This window comes from Canis lupus, chromosome 6, assembly GCF_048164855.1.
Source record: "Canis lupus baileyi chromosome 6, mCanLup2.hap1, whole genome shotgun sequence".
Classification (NCBI taxonomy): Eukaryota; Metazoa; Chordata; class Mammalia; order Carnivora; family Canidae; genus Canis; species Canis lupus.
In genome coordinates, this window is record NC_132843.1 from 48,422,333 (window position 1) to 48,442,739 (window position 20,407).

At 37.4% G+C, this 20,407-nt stretch overlaps 1 protein-coding gene across 4 annotated transcripts in view; it reads right to left on the reverse strand.

Moving 5' to 3' along the window:
• WDR64 (WD repeat domain 64) overlaps window positions 1-20,407 on the reverse strand; it is a 143,680-nt gene that overhangs the window by 120,612 nt on the left and 2,661 nt on the right. Inside the window, exons 1-2 of one of the 4 annotated variants that reach the window (XR_012032903.1) lie at window positions 14,857-15,237; window positions 9,383-9,513 (exon numbers count right to left, since the gene is read on the reverse strand). Coding sequence is in view for 2 of the 4 variants with exons in the window: in XM_072830403.1 (XP_072686504.1) it covers window positions 9,383-9,513; window positions 14,857-15,001 (276 nt within the window). In the remaining 2 variants the exon portion in view is untranslated. Of the gene's footprint in view, window positions 1-9,382; window positions 9,514-14,856; window positions 15,239-20,407 lie in introns of those variants that run through there. The other 3 variants (XM_072830403.1, XM_072830406.1, XM_072830405.1) reach the window with 3 other exon arrangements.

Genomic DNA, 20,407 nt, shown 5'->3' on the forward strand with positions numbered 1-20,407 from the left:
GTCTGTTAAATGTCTGGTCATGGATATGAGAGGATGTTCTTTGAGAAGCCATATTGGTGCTTCAGACTAGCACTTAGGTCCAAAGCCAGGTTTCATACCTACTAGTCACATGACCTCAGGCACATTCCTTAATTTCTCTGCTCCTGAGTTTTCCCCTCTGTAAGAAATAATTACCCCAACCTTATGCCTTAGTGTCAGAATCAAATGAGGAAATCATGATTAGATTACTTAGTAATTAGGAAGATTAGAATGTACCTAGATGGCATGAAGTACCAAGTTGGAACTCAACCGATGTCAATATTTGAGTAAATACAATTCCTGATTTAACAAGAGACAGTACAGAAAACAGTGCTCAGGTGTGTCTTCTTTGCTAGTTCAAAGCTGTCCACCAGGCACCTCTGCCCCCTGCCCAGACAGCAAGGCATTGTTCATGCAGTCTGTCCTACATGCGATATATAGTCACATCTATAGGTACCTGCCATCCTGTAGGACATCTGTTCTTATGGAAATGACAAATTTTTACTATTCTTACTTACAATAACACAATATTCCAATGTTTACCATAAATAATTTCCAAAGGATGCTAAAAACTACACTTTCTTGAGGAGAGATTTAAGAGCCTTTAACCAGATAAACTCCTTCAGAAAAGACAGCTAAAGCTTTACATGTTAAAAGGACATGTTTCAATTAAGCAATATTTTTAAAGAGCACAAAACATCTTTCCTAAGATGAACTATAGCTTCAAGGATCTCAAATTTCTCTTTCAATCATTTAAATTTCAGGGAAGTAATTGTGCATGTGACATGCCTGGAGTACTTTGTAACTAGTATCAATAGTGCATTAGATATTAATTTTCTTTTAACTATGTTATTTAAAGGACTTGCTCCATGCTTTAAGTGATTCATTTATTTAACTACACTTTTTTCCCCTAATTACATAAGGAACATGTAGAACATTTGAGGAAAAGAAAAAGCAGAAAGAAGAAAATAAAAACCTGTATTCAACCTATTTTTTAACCTACCCTGGAACATTTTAAATATATTTTTGAAGTTAGCAGATACAGTTTTAGATTTATAATAATTCACTTTAAATTCACTATGGAGAGAACACAGTTAAAGGCATCCCATGGGGTGGTGCATGCCTCTTTTTAAAATTAGTTCGAGTATGCTCCTAGAAAAAAAATGTGTTTGTGAATTGCCTCTGGAAACATAGAGTAACATTGTATTGTAGGCAAGTGGGTTGTATCTACATCAGGATTCCCACTGACTAGTTTTATAAATTTAATATCATTACATTCCCTTGGATCTCTTTACATCTAATTTTTCTCCTTATAGATTAAAAAGGCAGGTCTAAGTGATGTTTTAGTTAAGTTATAAGGTTTCATTATTCTATAAACGTCCATTTTTCCAAGTCCATTTGCATCTGAAACCTAGAAAAAAAAGTGCACCTTTTGTGGCATTGCTACAACAAAAAGATTTATATTCAGAATCTGTTTTGGGCTGCCTGGGTGGCTCAGCCGGTTGAGTGTCTGCCTTTGGCATGATCCTGGTATCCTGGGAGTGGAGCTCCCTGCTCATTGAGGAGTCTGCTTCTCACTCTCCCTCTGCTGCTCCCCTTGCCCCACTTGTGCTCTCTCTCAAATAAATAAAAGCCTTAAAAAAAAAGGAATCAATTTTGTACATTTGTGTCTGACTTTAAAAGAATAAACATAGTTCTTATTACCTGACAAGATTAACACTGACTGATTGAAAAAATGGTAATCCGTACTGAAACAAAGTTAGTCTCCCAGCACTGAATCTCCACTTCACAGATGATGGATCTGAAGCCCGAAAAGTTTAGGTCATACAGCTTGGAATAGAAATGCCTCTTAGGAGCATTGGCACAGATAGTTTGTGAGGGAAGTGATGGAACAGAGAAGGAGAAGCTTCCTGCAATATTTTCTCAAACCTCATTGTTCTTCATGTACATACAGTGTGCAGAGGCTGCTCACCAGTGTTTCTGTTAAATTTGTGTGTAATTTATGAGAAGCCCAAGTAATGTGATAGAATAATGTCATATGGAAATACTGCAGAGAGGAGTAAGTCTCAGCTCTAGGACCAAAACCAATTCTCTCTACGGCTTTCGGTAAGTCCATGAACCTTTCTGTGTTTCATGTTCTTCATCTATATTACTGTAAAACATTGTCTGCCACAATCTACATGGGGAGGGGGGAGGGTTGTTACAGAGATTAAATGAGAAAATAGAAAGGACACGTCTGAAAAAAATAAATGTAAGATAATTATGGTGTTCTAACTGGAAAGAGAAGGAGAAGGAGAAAGAGGGGGTAGAGATGGGAAAGATACAGGGCTCTATTTCCTCACTCACACAATGAAACAATCTGGATCTACTTCACTCATTGCTTCATCCATTTATTTCAAAGACAAAGAAGTGTTCTGTTTATCAGCAAGAAAACATTTGTAATATAATTCTCTCTCTTCAAAACAGGGAACCCTATAAAATACACAGAGGCCAAATTCTCAGTTAACATCGTGAAACTCCAGGTAAGCGGATTTACCAGAGTGCTGCGTCTCATTTGTTGGTGCCATGGGACATTTTTAGGGCATTTGTTTTCTGAATCCAAGGGTGTAATAGAATATCAACAGACTTCTGTATTTCATGAAAATCAAAAATTATTTGATGTTGACATGAATCATTTGTTATACATGCATTTTCATATTTTTAGTGACCCAAAAATATTATGTTAGAAATTCAAGCACATGAACAGTTGAGCATGTGAGAAATATTCATTAAAAAACTGAGAACAGTGAGGATATGTGATTCTCAAAATTGTGGCTACTCCAAGTTTAGTGACACAGAATTCAAGTTATCAGTAGATGAGATGGAACAGTATTCAAAGGATTTACACAGTGTGATTGAGCCCAGATCCTTGAAAAAAATGTTCATTTTGTTTACTTACAAAATGTAGAAAAAAGACAGCCATTTCTGTATCCCTACAAAATTACTGATTTTTCTCTTTCATTTGATTTCTTAAACTCTTCTCATCTTTGGGGGGGTTATGGGATTTTGTTGATATATACATTATATATATAATAGAATACATATATGTATATATTTTATTCCATTTTCTTGAATCAGATATATAGAAAGATAGATTTGTGTTCTATTTTATTAAATCAGTGAATTAAAAAAGACAAAAAGCACCTTTGCCCTTGCAGACTCACTTTTAGGTCCATGCCCTGGGACCTATGCTTGTAGAGCAGCTCTGTCCAGTTGAACTGTCTGCAATGATGAGAATCTTCTTTTTTTTTTTTTTTTAATGAGACTCTTCTATCATCTGTCCTATCCAATATGATAGTCACTAGCCTCACTGGATATTGAACCTTTGAAATGTAGTTCAGTTTAAGTCAAGGAGTTGAACTGCTAATTTAATTTCAGTGTAACTAGCACTTGTGGCTAGTGTCTACTGTTGGTCAGCTCAGGTTTACAGGGTCCCACTCTAGGTCTTTCCATGGTCCCACTCTAGTTCAGGAGGTTAAGGGATCATTGTCCACCAGGAGTTCATGCCCATGCTTTTAAGCCACATTCTAGATTCCTGGGGTCCCAGAATCCCCTGCCTAAAGGACTCCAGGCTCCCCTCCAGTTCCATGAAGCCTCTCATCCAGATACATCCTCATGGGGGTGAGCCACACACCACAAACCAGGTGCACCTCTAGGATTGAGGGGTGTCCAAGGCAGGGTGTTGATGGTGAAAGAGTTTAGACACATGGGCTGGGGTGTCTGCTGTCTGCACGCATGGTCCCCCATGATGTGGGATGAGACCATTAGTACAAAAAGAAGAAGGTGTTCCAGGGCTAGCTCTTCCTCTGTCTCTATGTTTTAGTATGAACTGCAAGGTGTGAGATTTTAAATTCTAACTTGGACTTCCAGGGCCTTATTAGGGCATATTTGTCAAAATTGGAGGATAGAACATATTTGATTTAACAGTTAGCTGAATTTATATATAAAATATAAAAATATTTATATATTTGATATATGGGCCTCTATTTATACTTTTGCTCAAATAAACAGGGGGATTTTGCACATTTGACTTATCCGTAGAACTCTTTGTAAAGAATTTGACAACACTTTCTTCACAATGAACACTTTTGATCATGGTGGCTAATTGTATCATTTCCTTTGATCTTCTGATATTTAGCCACTCTGTGTTAAATTCTTTTCTCTTATGTTTGTGCTCTTGAAGAACAATGCCAAATGTCCTCTTATACTGTCTGGAATTGTTCCCAAAGAACAAAGTTGAACTCTTTCTATGGAATGTGGTCTGTCCATCTTTCAGTTGTTTGTCAGCAAAAATCTATCTTTGCTAATCAGAAGGAATTCCTTTTATGTCTATTTTGACATTTTCTGTGAGATTTTGTGTTGTACCTTCACTAAGAATAAATTCGATATTTCTCAGTCATTCTTTGTTTTATTAATCCAGCTGTCTGGTTTTACCTGCACCATTGAAGGAGGGGGCATATCCAGATTCTGGTCCAACCTTTGCTCAGGTGGTCTACTTTTTTGGTAAGCTCCATCAGTTCCTTTGAAGTTCTGTGTAGTGTATTCTGACAAGATGACTAACATTCACTGTAATTTTTGCAACACAAACATTAACTCAGGATAGTTCCAGAAAAACAGGTCACCACTCTATAGAACCACACTGCAAATCTCAGAAATCTCTAGCTGAAAACCCAAGGCATATTGGAAAGTTGACCATTGAATATAAGGCTAAAATATTTATAGGGCAAGCTCTGCTAAAACACTTCCATGGGCACAGCGGGCTCTAAAAAGAAAGAAAAAGAAAAGAAGGAAAGGAGAGAGGGAGAGAAAGAAAGAAAAGGACATATACCTGAGAATCATGATTCATTGTCTTTCATACATGAACCCTGTTCTCTGGTAATCCCTTTACACTTCTGCTTAGATTGTATGCGTATTTATATACGGTGCTTTCGTATTTTCACTTTTGACATCATAATCAAGTAAATATCTAAGAGAAAATCATACTTTTACTTTTCATTTCTTGCAAAAAAGAACAAGCTTTAAAAATATGCTCCACAGTAGAATCTTCATGCTAATCTACAGGTATCTAGGGCTTGTTAGTACTTACCAGAAGTTTGTGAGAATGTTTTTCAATTTCTATAAGCAACCTAAAATATTTATAAGAATTATTAATTTGAGGGGCACCTGGGTGGCCCAGTCATTTAAGCTCTGATTCTTGATTTCAGCTCAGGTCATGATCCTCAGGGTTGTGAGATCGAGCCCTTCCTCAGGCTCTGTGCTGGGCATGGAACCTGCTTAAAATTCTTTCTCCCTCTGCCCCTCCCACCTCTCTCTCTCTCAAAAAAAAGAATTATTAAATTGACATGGGATGTATTAAAATTCAATTTGTGGTGTGTTGGGGCATTAACTCCAAAGATCTGTTTTATTGGAATTCTATTAAATTTATAAATATTAACAATTACTGGGGACACAGTTGATATTTTTGCAAATTGAATCCCTTAATTACTTTCCAGATCTTCTCTTACTCCTTCAGTAAAGTGTCATAGTCTTATACATTCCTTAATAATTTTATCTCATGGCATTTTCTGTTATTTGTTCTCGTGAATGAAAACTTTGTTGTTGTTGTTCCCTGATAGTTTTATGTGCATACGTCCAGGAGAGAGTTCTTGCTTATGTTTGTGAAAGGTATTGAATCTGACAGATTTATCTTCTTTGAATTCTCTTGAACTCAGTTCTGATAGTTTGCTATGTGATTCTCTTGTATATTCTTGGCAAAAAACTACATCATTTACAAATAATGAAATTTGCATTTTTAGTTACTATTTTTTACATTTTTATTACACTTTATTACATATCACTTCCTTTTTGTTTTTGTCTTTGCATTACTTACAATTTCCAGTAAAGTGTTGAGGAGTAGTGAAGATAATAGGCATCCTTTTCTTGTTCTTAACTTTAATGAGAGTGTTTCTAGTATTTTACCATTGAACATGACCTTGGTTAAATAGGTTTCTAAAAGTCTCTATAGTGAGTAAGGTATACAGTGAGCTAAGTACTAGGAAGGAAACCAATAGGGCATTGTGATAGGATTATCTGTCAGTGGACCTCAGGGAAGCTTCTGTAAATACATGAGTAAAATAATTAAGCTGAGACCCGATAAGCAAAAAGGATTCAGCCATGTGTAAAGCTAGACAAGAGCATTTTAGGTGGAGGCCAACAAACACAGACTTTAAGGCTGGACAGATTTTGTCTTATAACTCTCCTCCCTTCGCACACAGTGAGTCACACCTTTGCAGAACCCTCGTCCCTTGAGTATGTCTAGAACCTGTAACTTACTTCTAACCAAATGAATAAGGCAAATGTGCTGCATTATTTCTCCCATGATTATGTTACATTATAGAAGACTGTTTTCAGGGACTGTGGAGAAAGAGATTCTCCAGCCAGTGTTGAAAAAGCAAAGCTGTGAACTGTCTATGTATTGGGTCATATGGCAAAGAACTGCAGAGAGCCTGGGAGATATGAGGGCATTTTCTAGTCTCCAGCTTCTAGACAATAAGAAGCTGAGTCCCTTGGTCATACAACAAGGAAATGCATTCGCTCAATGAAAAATGAGCCTGGAAGGAGATTCTTCATAAGTCAGGTCTCCAAATGAGAATATCTTGACTGCAGCATTATGAGACCTTGAACAGAGGACCCAGTTAAACTGTGCTCAGAATCCTGATCCATAGAAACAGTGAGATAATAAATGTGTTTCTTCAAGTTGTTAAGTTTAGAGAGAAAGAAATCTTGCCATTTGCAACAGTATGGGTAGATTTTGAGGGCATTAGGCTAAGTGAAATAAATCAGACACAGAAAGGCATACTATCACTTATATGCAGAATCAAAAGAAGCTGAACCCAGAAAAACAGACTAGAATGGTGGTTATCAGGGGAAAAGGGACATGTGCTTCAAAGGGTCCAAACTTCCAATTATAAGATGAATGTGTTCGGGGATCTGATATACAGCATGGCAATTATAGTTAAGAATGCTGCATGATATACTTCAAAGTTACTAACAGAGTAAGTCTTTAATATTCTTCCCACAAAAATAAAAGGGTAATTATGTGACATGATGGAGGCATCAGCTAATCCTATGGAGATGGCCATTTTGACATATATGAATATACAAATTAATACATTGTACACCTTAAACTTACACAATGTTGTATGTCAATAAAGTTGAGGAAAAAGTTGCTAAATTTGTGGTAATTTTTTACAGTAGCTACAGAAAATGAACACAATCCTTTACCAAGTTCAGGGAATTATCCGTCATTCCTACTCTAAGATTTTTTTTTTTCTTTTTGAAAAGAAGAATGGCTACAGGAATTTGATTTCTATCAAATACCTTTTTTATTTCTGTGTTTGTTTAAAATCAAGAGTCAGCAAACTTTTCCTGAAAAGGGCCAGGTAGTAAATATTGTCAGCTTGCAGACCATTCAGTCTCTGTCACAATATTCAGTTCTGTACATGTAGCAGAGACACAGCCACAGACAGTATACAGACGGGTGAATGTTCTGTGTCTCAATAAACCTTGTTCACAAAACAAGTGGCTGGGATCCCTGGGTGGCGCAGCGGTTTAGCACCTGCCTTTGGCCCGGGGCGCGATCCTGGAGACCCGGGATCGAATCCCACGTCGGGCTCCCGGTGCATGGAGCCTGCTTCTCCCTCTGCCTATGTCTCTGCCTCTCTCTCTCTCTCTCTCTCTGTGACTATCATAAATAAATAAAAAAAAAAACAAAAACAACAACAAAAAAAACCAAGTGGCTGTAGAGTTTGGTCCATGAGCTTTAGTTTGCTAACTTCTAATTAAGATTATCATATTATTTTTTCTCCTCTAACATGTTGAATGAAATACATTACTAGACTTCCTAATATTAAATTGCCCTTACCTTTCTGGGGTTAAGTTCTACTCAAAAGTGATTTTTTTAATGCACTGCTGGATTTGATTTGTTAAAATGTTACTTAGGATTTCAGCATCTATAGTCATAAATAATATTGGCCTATAGTTCCCTGACATTTTATCTTTGTTCAGTTCATGTAGTTTCAGCTTCATGAAATGAGTTGGATAGCTTTTCAGTTTTTCTTAAGTTGTATGAAAATGTATATATTGAGGGAATTATGTATTCTTTAAAGGCTTAATAGGCTTTTTATTTGCAGTCTTTTTCCCAAAATTAGTTGATTATTTTTTTTTATTTGGTCAGTTCTTAGCAATTTGGGCTGTCTTTTATTATTGATTTCTAATTTGATTATATTGGAATTTATTGAAATGTCCTTTTTAGCTTTATACATGCACTGTTTTGTCATGGCCCTATATATAATTGAGAAAGATAGGTCTTTCTTATATCTTGGGTTCAAGTTCTATTTATCACATCTACATATGTATAAATAGAACTATACATATCTTTGCAAAAGTGATAGTCAAATCCTTTAAATCTTTGCTTTTCCTTTTGTCTACTATAGCTAGTGAATTTTTTTTTTTTTTTTTTTTTTTTTTTTTTTTTTTTGAGAAGCGGAGAGGCAGAGAGAATCTTAATCAGGAGCCCGATGCACGGTTTGATCTGACAACCCTGAGGATCATGACCTGCGCCAAAATCAAGAGTCAGATATTTAACTGTCTGAACCACCTAGATGCCCCTATATCTACTGATTTTTGAAAAAGAGCCTGATAATTTTTATTATTACTTCAATTGCTTTGCATGCATGTATGAAATTTTTATAAACATTTTCTTAAAATGTAAGTTACTTCAAATCCTTTTAGAATAGGAAGAATCTGGTTTATAAACAAACCTAGATAGTCTTCTGTGAGTTCAACAAAGATCAGAGGCATTTCTTTCTCCTTTTCCATAGCCCATAGATCATTTAATCAAACTGCATATCTATATGTTCATCCAAGAAGAACAGAAGTTGGTGGAAGAGAGACAAAGCTACACGGACAAGGAAGTGACTCAGAAAATGTAAGAAGTGGTCAATGATAGTCTTTTTCTTCTTTTATATGATATTTCTACATATTGAAACTATTGAAAAAGAATATGTCATTGATAATGCAATGAAGACAATTAACAACTTGGTTGTTGTTAATGGCATGTATAGTTCTTCCATTTAGCATCTCAGTCTAAAAGTATTTAAGAATTACCCACTAATAATATAGCTAAATCTCTGTCTGTCTTATTCTCAGGAGTGGTGGCCATGTCTTTATGGCATTCATATGTATAATATACTCACTGTGAGAATCACACTTTGATTAAATTATTTATTCTGACCAAGGAGAAATAATACCTGGATTTCTTGTGATAAACATGAAAAGTGACTACCTCACACCAGTCTATAGATGCATCGGGGTTGTTGCAGAGCTTCCTATAAAAGCTTTTCGCATCTTGATTCTTCACTTCTGGACCAAAGAGCTCCTGCACAGCCGCATAAAACTTGTCATAATCGATTGCATCTGCATCATAACAAAGTACAAGAACATTGTTACCAAATTCCAAGGACTGTATTGTTTGCTCAGCTCCTTTTCCTCTCTTCTAATCTATTTAATCATTTCAACCTATTAAAACTAGATTGTGCTGCATTTTAAGATTACATTACAAACATAACTCGGCCCTTGACTAAAATATTACTTAGAAGAAAATATTTTGCTTTGGTCCAAAGCTTATGTTTCAACTATTTTAGGAGTTTTGTTCATGAGTACAAAGATAAGAAAGTGGATTGCTTCTTTCCTATTGTGAAAAGTTTTACCAATCAGGAGTGTCTGCTAGAACTCATCTTAGGGTGGAGGGGGGACGGGAGTAAAGAGCAATTCTTGATCCGTTCTTTGACACCATGTGAAAACACACACACACACACACACACACACACACACACACACCATGTTTGAATATCAATTTTGCCAAATTTGGTGATTCACTTGGGAGCTACTATTGAGTCTAAAGACAAGAAGGAGTTAGACACAAAAATGCATTGCAAACTTGTTATGTGTAAGAACTGAGCTAGACACTGGGCTTAGAACTAAATAAACAGGTTCTCTTCTTGGGAGTTGATGCTCTAATAGGAGAAACATAAAATCAACAAGTAAACAGAATATTTACTGATTGTGACAAGCAAGACTATTTACTACAGCTAGACATTAGATGAGTGGTTATCTGTATAAGGTGAGAAGAGATGACGGGACTCTTGGGATGCTAGGAATAATCTTTTGATCTGCCTGGTAGCTACAGGTATGTTTACGATGTCCACATTTATTGTGCTATACACTTAAGATTAGTGTGTTCTACAGGCTCTACTGTATGTGTGTCCATTAGTAGCAAAGTAAACATTATTAGGTATACAGTGAGCTAAGTACTAGGAAGGAAACCAATAGGGTGTTGTGATAGGATTATCTGTCAGTGGACCTCAGGGAGGCCTCTCTAAGTAAAAAAATTAAGCTGAGACCCGATAAGCAAAAAGGATTCAGCCATGTGTAAAGCTAGACAAGAGCATTTTAGGCAGAGGCCAACAAACACAAAGACTCTAAGACTGGACAGAGTTTGGCATGTTCTGAGAAGGTCAGTAAGTACTGAGTATAGTGAGGACAGGGAAAGCATTTTCGGGTGAGATTTATCAAGAAGGAAGGTCAAGCTGGAGTCAGCAGTTTGTATTTTACTTTAAGCATGATGGTAAGCATCCTGGTAAGGTACTGCCTTAAACTTTCTTCAAGGCAAACTGGCTACTGTGAGGAGGTAACAGTGACAGCGATAAAGCCAGAAAGGCTAGTGCATTAGTTTGGGTTTTATATAGTGGAGGCTTGGCAGACAGAGCAATGCAGCAGTCGATTGCATATCTTGGACTGTCATGGAAAGTCTCATTTATGCTGATTGTCTCAACTTAGTTATTAATAACAACCCCTATTGCTCTTGAAAATTTCCTCAATTGGATGATATATATAGTCACTGAGAAGTAGCCCTGGAGATGGCAAGATATAGTTGGAAGTGGAATGGCAAAGAATTGTAATGGATTGGATACTGTTGAGGGCAGGAGTGGTGAGTGAAGGACAGGCAGGAACCCAGAGTGGTGGTTCTCATCTAAGAAGGGGTTTGCCCTCTGTCTCCCACAAGGACATTGGCAATATCGTCTACAGACGATTTTGTTTGTTAAAATTGGGGATGGGAGTGCTACAGCATCTAGTAGAGGCCAGGCTGAAAACCATCCAATGATGGACAGTATACCTCCTGCCCCACCCCACATTCACATACACAGAACAAAGAATCATCCAGCCCCAAATGTCAGTAGAAACAAAGTTGAGAAATCCTGTTCTGGAATGACACTCAGGTTTCTGGTTTTAAAACTCAGCAGATTTTGGTGCTATTACCCAAACAGGGGCAACTGAGGAAGAACCATTATTGTTGGGGAAAATAAAGCAATCCATGCTGGTCATATTAAACTAAAAATTCCAAATAGATTATCTGCTTTAAATTCACACCATTGTGGGTATAATGTATCTTTATGTAAATGTGTCTCATTGTAAATGCGGCTAGATGAGGATGATGAAACTTTTCTTTCCTGGGGTGATTTTAATTCAATCAGGTCATTGACAAGAAGATTAAAGAACAATACTGCACAGATGGATTCTTGGATCAATTCCTTGACATAATTTTTGAGCTAGACACTGTTACATTAAAAACATACTCTCAAGAAATAGTAAAAGAGACCATAAGGGAAAGGAAGGAAACTGAATGGGAAAATCCATGAGAGTCTCCTAACTCTGGGAAATGAACAAAGGGTTCAGAAGGGGAGGTGGTGGTGAGGGGATGGGGTAACCTGTGATGGGCATTAAAGAAGGTATGTGATGCGATGAACACTGGGTGTTATACGTTGGCAAATTAAATTTATATAAAAATATATTAAAAAATCATTCTCTCTAGTTCTTAGCTTCTTGCCGATAGTGAGTAGGTCCTATTTTCCAGTATTTATGAATGAATATGAATGTATGCCAGTATTTACAGTCTGATAAAGTTAAGATTAAATTTCTCCCTCCCAATCTTTCAAATCAGTCCCTTTGTCATAGAAGGGAATTTAGCATTAATTAGTTTTTAAGGAATCTATACTATATACATATTTACACACACACACTTATATAATACATAGTATTTTGTATGTCTACTATACATTATGCTACTATACATCATGCTGTAGTATATTATAGTACAATATTCTATAAAATAAACATCACATATATATCTATAAAATATATATGAAAATATATATTTACCATAACATATGAACTATAGAGAAAGGAAGTTTTTCAATGTGACTTTGTGACGACAAGGTCTAAGCGAAAGCAAGATTAGCTTGTTGGTTTAGCACACTTTTTTTTTTTCTTAAGTAGGCTCCATGCCCAGCTTGAATTCATGACCCCGAGATTAAGACCTGAGCTGAGATCAAGTGCCTGATGCTTAACTGACTGAGCTACTCAGGCGTGCCTGCTTAGTACATACTTAAGGAGCACTTCTGGACTGAGCTAGCCCTAGGGTTACAAAACCTTCAAAGCATTTGTAGTTCAAGTGCTGTGGGCAGGAAGAGACACATATACATCGATTTCAGCAGGTCAAGGGAAATCTTCCAGATGGCAAGAAAGAGCATTCACAGTGTTAAGGATGGCTTCATCTGGGGAAAGTTTTTACAAGATGACATTTGATTTGGGTCTTAAAAGATAAGCAAAGTTTACAGAGACAAAAAAGGGGAGGAAAGGCACTCTACATTGGGAGAACGACACATGCAATATTAGAGTCATTACCAGTATGAGGTGCTTGGGAATGCTGAAAAGTTCATATTAGAACAGAAAGTTCACGGAGGGAAGTTCCAACAGCTGAGGCTGGAAAGGTAGATTGAGGCATGGCTGGGAAGAGTCCCAATTGGCAAGGTCACATATGTGAACTTTACAGCTGAGTTAATAAGCCGGGAATGTGACAGTTAAAAATAACTTTTTAAGGAAAAAACCTTGGCAAGAAGATGATTATATCAAAAGGCAGTTGTAATAACCCAAGAATAAGAGTCCAAGAAATACAGATTATAGCAAGATATTCAGCTTAGGAGACTAGGTGGATGGCATCTGTGCGACTGAGAGAGAACACGGGTAAAGCTCAAAAAATAAAAGAGACAAAGAATGAGAAAAGGGAAAAATAAGAAGAGAGGGGTGTGATGAGAGACACAGAGGAGACAGTTTCTGGAAGCAGAGGAGTGAGCTCCTAATGCAGTGAAAGAGTCAAGAAAGCCCAAAAATAAAAACAATTGATTGAATCTGGCAGCCATATTAGGTGCTGGGATACCTCAGTAGGAACATTTTCAGCAAAGTGATGAGAGAAGTCGGATTGAGTAGATTGAAAATTAAGTGGTGATGCTGTGGGGAGATTTAGTGGAGAAGCATGGAAAGGCATATGGTCGTAGGTTATAGGGAAGAGAAAGTCAAGGTCAGGACATTTGGGTATATTTTAGTTTGAGAGGACAAAGCGAATGGAAAGCAGACTTTGAAGTTGTTGCACCAAAGTGATAGCCTTAGACAGGAGGACGGATGGATAAAATGACAGGTGCTGCTTTGTGGAAACTCAGAAGTAGAGGAAGGGGATTTTGAGGGAATTCTTGTCTTTTGGTCTTGCTTTTTCTTATGATGCTGGAAGCCTGGCTGAGAGAAGCTGAGATCCAGAGGGTGGTAAAAGTTTGGAAAATAAATTATAGAGACAGGTAAACAGGCTGACTGAGGAAAAAGAAAAGTTCTGTCTGGTGGTTTGGAAAGCCCAGCCAAGTTCACACTCATCTAAAAAGCACATCTCGAAGCTCCGAGTCTTAGCTCTAACACATAGAGGTTGAGTGATTCTGGCAGATATTTTACCTGTACCTGCCATCTTTTAACAAATAAAATGGGAGTAATAGCAATGATAGTAATGTTTGTCCATTAGAATAGTCAACAGAATCAATTAAATTATATTAAGGTGATTTGTAAATTCTTTTTTTAAAAATGATTTATAAATTCTTAAACACTAGTCAAATAATACCAGCTTGTGTTTGAACATCCAAAGTCAACCATTTTACTCATTTGTGGCTCTACAGTCTGGCACATTAAGAGGCTGGCCCTGCCGACCTCTTTGCAGCTATATGGGCTCTGCTCTTTTTCTTAGAACAGCAGGCTTTGTTTCATTAGTCTTTTATTCTGCTGGTAAGCCTTATTTGTCACTGCTGTCCTCAATGCCCTGAAGCTGTCCGCTTGAGCCCTGACCCTGGTGGTGTACTCCATTCTGTGTTGATATTTCTGCTGTTAATATCCCTGGCAGACCACTGCCTACCTCATTCCCCTTACCATGGCATGTTCAAAATCATTCCAGCCTAGAGACATGAGGAGAGGCCCAGACAGTGAAGCAAAATGTCAGAAAAAAACTTTGTCCTATTTATGAAAGTCTTTATGGTCTCACAATACTGTTAAGAGATGGCAAGGTGGCTTCCATGGCTTGCTAATGGTTATTGTGTACTTTTGAGAGTCCCAGGTCAACAGCAAGCCATCAGATGTAGATCCCATGGAAGAGCCCTAAGATGTCACTTAATCCAATCTTTTAATTTTACATTTGTGAGACAATTAAGGTTGAGAGAAGTGAACAAAGCTTCCCCAGAACCACTTAGCTATTTAGAGACAGAGTCAGAACTCCGGTCCCCCATTTGATGTCTTTGCTATTAAGCTATGTTGCTTCTCTTTGATGGATTGAAACATTTCACGGTTCTAATCAACACACCCAACTGGTCTGCCCTTCATTACTGATCTTACCTTCTTTTTGGATAAACAGGCCTGCTCTTTCATCTCTTTTCTGGGCTGCTACACGTTCAACCAATATTTCAAACTCCGTCAAAGCTGTCCTGAAATTGGTAATCTGAAGTGCAATGCTTAAGCGCTTTTCCTCCATGATATCCATGGGGACATAGGGAATCTGCTATTTCTGTATAGAAAGAAATAGCACTAATTTGCCAACTTGAAAAATCTTCCAGCTGTCACAGTGCTTCCCTGCTGTCTCAATGTTTGTCCCAGCTCTCATTCCTTTGTTCTTAAAATCTCATACTGTGGGGAGGAGTCAGAGTTGTCAGTAGGAGAGTTGCCATTAGCAGAGAGGAACCTTGGTTTAGTCTAATGCATTTCATATAGGCAAGCATTTCAGTAAAAATCCTGACCTCATAATGTTACCAGTGTCTTTCATATGGTCCTCATTGCATCATAATATCTCTGTAACCTCCCCTTCCTTCAGAAGGTGTGCATTGAGTTTTCTTTCCCCACAAACTGTGTAAGTGATGTGTGTGTGTGTATACACCCTGAGAGGGAAGTAAAATTGGTAAAGGCCAGGGAAGGAAACTGGGCATTACTTTCTCTCTCCTGTATCTCCTCCCACCTCAAACCATTTGCCTTCCTCAAGATGATGAGGAGAGTCAAGTTGACACTCATTCCTGCAGCTGTACTGGATATTGAATCACAAGCTCCTAAAGATGAAAGTCTGTATTTCAGCATTTGTCATTTCTGTCCTCAAAAAGGTTTTTTAGAGGTAGTAGGGAATAAAAAAGTTTCTTCTTCCTTTATGAACTGATCTTCAATTAAAATAATAAAGTGAGGCAGGGATGGGGAAGGAATAGTTTTTGAGTGAGAGAAAAGTTCTTCAAGACGTTATTAGTTGAATACAGTATAGGGAATATAGTCATTAATTTTGTAATGACGTAGGGTGGTGACAAATGATACTATACTTATTATGGTGAGTACAGAGTAATGTATAGAATTGTCCAGTCACCATGATGTACACCTGAAACTAATATGACATTTTTGTCAACTATACTTCAATAAACAAACAAACAAAAAACCCTGACCAGTACTTCTCAAACTATCAAGGTTGTGAGAAATGAGGAATGCCTGAGAAGCCAGGAGAACACTAAGGAGATTTGATTACTCAATGTAATGTGGTATCCTGGTTGGGACCAGGAACAGAAAAAGACATTAGGTAAAAATTAATGCAATCTGATTTATTGTGTGTGGGCTTTAAGTGAAGAGCAAAGTATAAATATTCATTCATTAGTTGTAACAAATAAACCAAACTAATGTAAGATGTTAAGAGAAACTGGGTAGGGGCCACTGGGTGGCTCAGTCAAACATCTGCTTTCCACTCAGGTCATGACCCCGGGGTCCTGGAATGGAGCCCTTGAGTTGGGCTCCCTGTTCAGCCGGGAGCCTGCTTCTCCCTCTCCTTCTGCTGCTCCCCCTGCTTGCATTTTCTCTTTCTGTGTTAAATAAATTAATTAAACCTTTAAAAAAAAAGAAGAGAAACCGAGTGAGAAGGTATATGGGAATTGTCTGCATTCTGTTTTTCTGTAAATCTCAAACTGTTCTAAAGGGGCACCTCGCTGGCTCAGTTGGAAGAACATGTGACTCTTGATCTCAGGGTCATGAGTTCAAGCCCTATATCAGATGTACAGATTACTAAAAAATAAATAAACTTGAAAAAATAAAGTTTATTAAAAAATAGGTGAAATGGAAAAAAAAATAGGTGAAATGGTTTCCCTGAGCTAGTATAAAAAGATGATACAAAAGAAGGCATCCTGATTTCATTCTTCTACGTGCCTGTCTCTTGAGTCACATTCCTGCAGCCTGGGCTGATGCCATCTGTGTGTCAGGACATAGCTGCTATCCCCCTTTGCCATCATTTTGGGAATTCTCTTATCCTCCCTATTATGTCCTTTGCCTTTCTTTTCCATGACTTATTCCTGCATTTTGGTGGCTTACATCCAGAAGTAGTGCCTGGAAGATAAATTTTTGAAATACCTTGCATGTTTGAAAACATTCTTAATCTTCTTTTGCATTTGATTGCTATTTGGTTGGGTTTAGAATTCTAGGTTGGAAATCGCTTTCGTTTAATATTCTGAAGATACTATTTCATTGTCTTTTTGCTTCTCCTGTTGTTACAAGAAGTCTTTTCGGATCAGCTTCTGCTGCTAATCATAAGCTATTCAATCCCTGATCCTTTGTACATAACTTGTTTTTATTTCCCCTGTGCCCTGCCACATGCATGAGCTGAGAATGCTATTTCACCCCAGAGAGTGATATCTTCATTGAGTTATTCTTATTTATCCTGATTATATATAAATCATGACTTCACTAACCAGTTCTTTTAAGAAACTTAAGTATTTACTCTTTCCCAACTCCATGGTCACTCACACTCTGCTTTTAAGAGCAAGGTTGTAAATGAGATTTCATTTTTAAACAAATATATGCATTTTGGGGAAGGAGAGTGTGGATATGTACACAGTTTATACATTAAGCTGATTGCTACATATCTGAGGAGCTATATGCACCAGGAGAATTGACATTCAGAACCACCCCAGATTCTCTCTCTCTTTTTAAAATTCAATTACATTCACTAAATGTTTTGTAAGGCAGGAAAAGGTACAGATACATTTGGCAAGATTTTTCTGTAGGGATTTCCTTCCTACCAGGGACAAAGTTTAGAGAGAGGGGAGATGTATGCATCCCAGTCTTTGGAAGTTTACTCAATTATATAAGGGTCGAAGTTACTTATCAGGTGACATGTGCCTGATGCAGAAGGCTGGGGATTATCAGTGTTCCCATGCAAAAACGACAGCTAAAACCTGTCTCCATTCCCCCTCACCGACCCCTTGTACCTTACAAAGGACTTGCTTGAAATAGAGGGACCCGGATGATTTAATACTTCAGTGAGCAGGATATTAAAAGGGATCCCTGAAGCCTTGGGAGATGCCCTACAATACGATTGAAGAACTCCCCCCAGTCTAAAAGATAGGGCAGCATGGCCCATACAGGAGGAGGCACAGAGATTCTGGGAAACCAGCTCTGCAGGTAGTACCTTATTCTCCACTTCAAACTACTGAAGAGAAGGCAGTGTCTTGGGAGGTTGAGGAGAGCACTAATTAGCACTTCCTTGGAATTTTCAGAGTAGTCAAGGGGCTGTGACTTTTCTCAACTTCTTTCCACACAGTGGACACTGGAGGGGAGAGACTGTGGCCAGCCAATTCTCCACCATAGTCCACATTCGAAAATTGGTGGGATAAGTATTCATACATTTCCAGAGGGCCAGATGCTAGACTCTGAGGGCCCCTACTGAAGATGACTGCCTGCAGGGTCTGGGGGCCTTAAGTAAGGTGTTAGAGGGAGGTTCAAGCAGCCAGCTGATAAAAGCATTGCCCCTGTCAAGGAACTTGTGAGAGAAAGATCTCTGTGACCTCAGGTCTTCAAAAGAACCCACAAATCATCCTAGAAGACAGTATTTAAAATCTGCTATAATGAGAGGGTCCCAACATTAGAGGACAACTTTACCAATCAGGGAGGATTTTTGCTTCAAATCCCAAAGGGGCCCAGAGTAGCATCTAAAGGTAGTAGATTTAGGGAATGGGAGCAGCTAAACTTGTTGTCCCCTCCACACCTAACATCTGAAGTTCTCCAGGCCTGAAGCTGGCTCTGTTTTAGAGGGTGGACAAATGAGTTTTCTATGAGTTTTGATGTTTCAATATTATAACGTTCAGGATGTTATATTAATTGAAAGTCACTAGTAAGGCCTTGGGACTTGATAAAATGCCATTCAAAGGCAGTTAAAGAACAGGTGCAGAGAAGACATTTGAAATCAGTAATGGGGTAGAGAGTAAAGTTACTTTCTGCTTATACATGCTGAGTCCACCTTGCTCAAAAAACTGATTACATATGTTTTCCTACTCTGTTAGATGCAGGCACAATTTGCATATACTTATTTATTGTGGTAAAATATAAAACAAAATATATGTAACATAAAAGTGTACAATTCTGTGGCATTAAGTACATTTACAATGTTATGCAACCATCATCACTGACCATTTCCAGAACTTCTGCATCATCTCAAGTTGAAGCTCTGTGATCTTAACCACTAACTCCCAGTTCCTCCTATCTCAGCCTCTGGCAGCCATAATTCTGTGTCCATGAATTTGCCTATGCTAGGTACCTCACATAAGTTGAATCACACACTTGTCCTTTTGTGTTTGGCTTATTTCACTTAGCATAATGTTTTCCAGGTTTATCCATGTCATAACATACTAGAATTTCATTCCTTTCTATGATTGAATATTCCATTGTATGCCACATTTTATTCATCCATATATCTGATGATGGGCATTTAAGTTATTTTCACGTTTTGGCTACTATAAGCATTGGTGTACAAATATCTATTCAAGTTCCTGCTTTCAATTCTTTGGGAGATCTATATCTATACACACATATATATGAGTGGAATCACTGGATCATATAATACTTCTAAGTTTAACTTTTTGAGAAACTGTCATACTGTTTCCATAGTGGCTACACTACCATCTTGCATTCTCAGCAGCAGGAGCACACCAGGGTTATAATTTCTCCACATCCTTGCCAACACTTACTATTTTCCTTTTTTTTTTTTTTGGTCTAGAGTTTAGTTTTTGAGGATAGCCATCCTAGTCTGCATGAAGTGATATTTCATTGTGGCTTTGATTTGCATTTCCCTTATGACTGATGATGTTGAACCTCTTTTCATGTGCTTATTGGCCATTTGTATATCTTTGTAGAAATGTCTATTTGTCTTTTGCCCGTTTTTTTAATTAGGTCCTTGGGGTTTTTTTGTTGTTACTGTTGAGTTGTAGGAGTTCTTTTTATATTACAGATACTAATCTTTTACAGAGCTATGATTTGTAATATTGTATGAGTTATCATTTCATTCTCATGATACTACTGTCCCTTGATGCACAAAAATTTTAAATTTTGTTGGAGTTCAATTTATTTATTTTTTCTTTTGTTATCTGTGCTTTTGGTGTCATATCCCAGAAATTATTGCCAAATCCAATGTAATGAAGACTCTTTTCCTGTATTTTTTTCTAAAAGTTCTATAGTTTCAGTGCTTAAATTTAGCTGTTGATCCTTCTTGAGTTAATTTTTCTATATGGTATAAGAGAAGGGTTAAACTTCATTTTTTTTTTTTTTTCAGGTGGACATCCAGGTTTCCTAGCACCCTGTATTGGAAAGACTCTCCTTATCAAAAATCAATTGATCATGTGCATGAAGGTTTATGTTTGACGATTCTGTTCTGTTGGACTATATGTCTGTCCTGATGCCAGTATTGCACTTTCTTTTTAAGTTGCAGTATTTTGCCATCATCTTATCATTATTCTGAAAATATATAAAAAATATATATACCATTATTAGTAATTTCAATTATATTTGTGGTAATAGTGCCTATTTCTCTCAAGTATAATAAATACCTTTAACAGTTAATAATTTTATAAAAATGACTCTACCAGAATTCTTACACATTTGC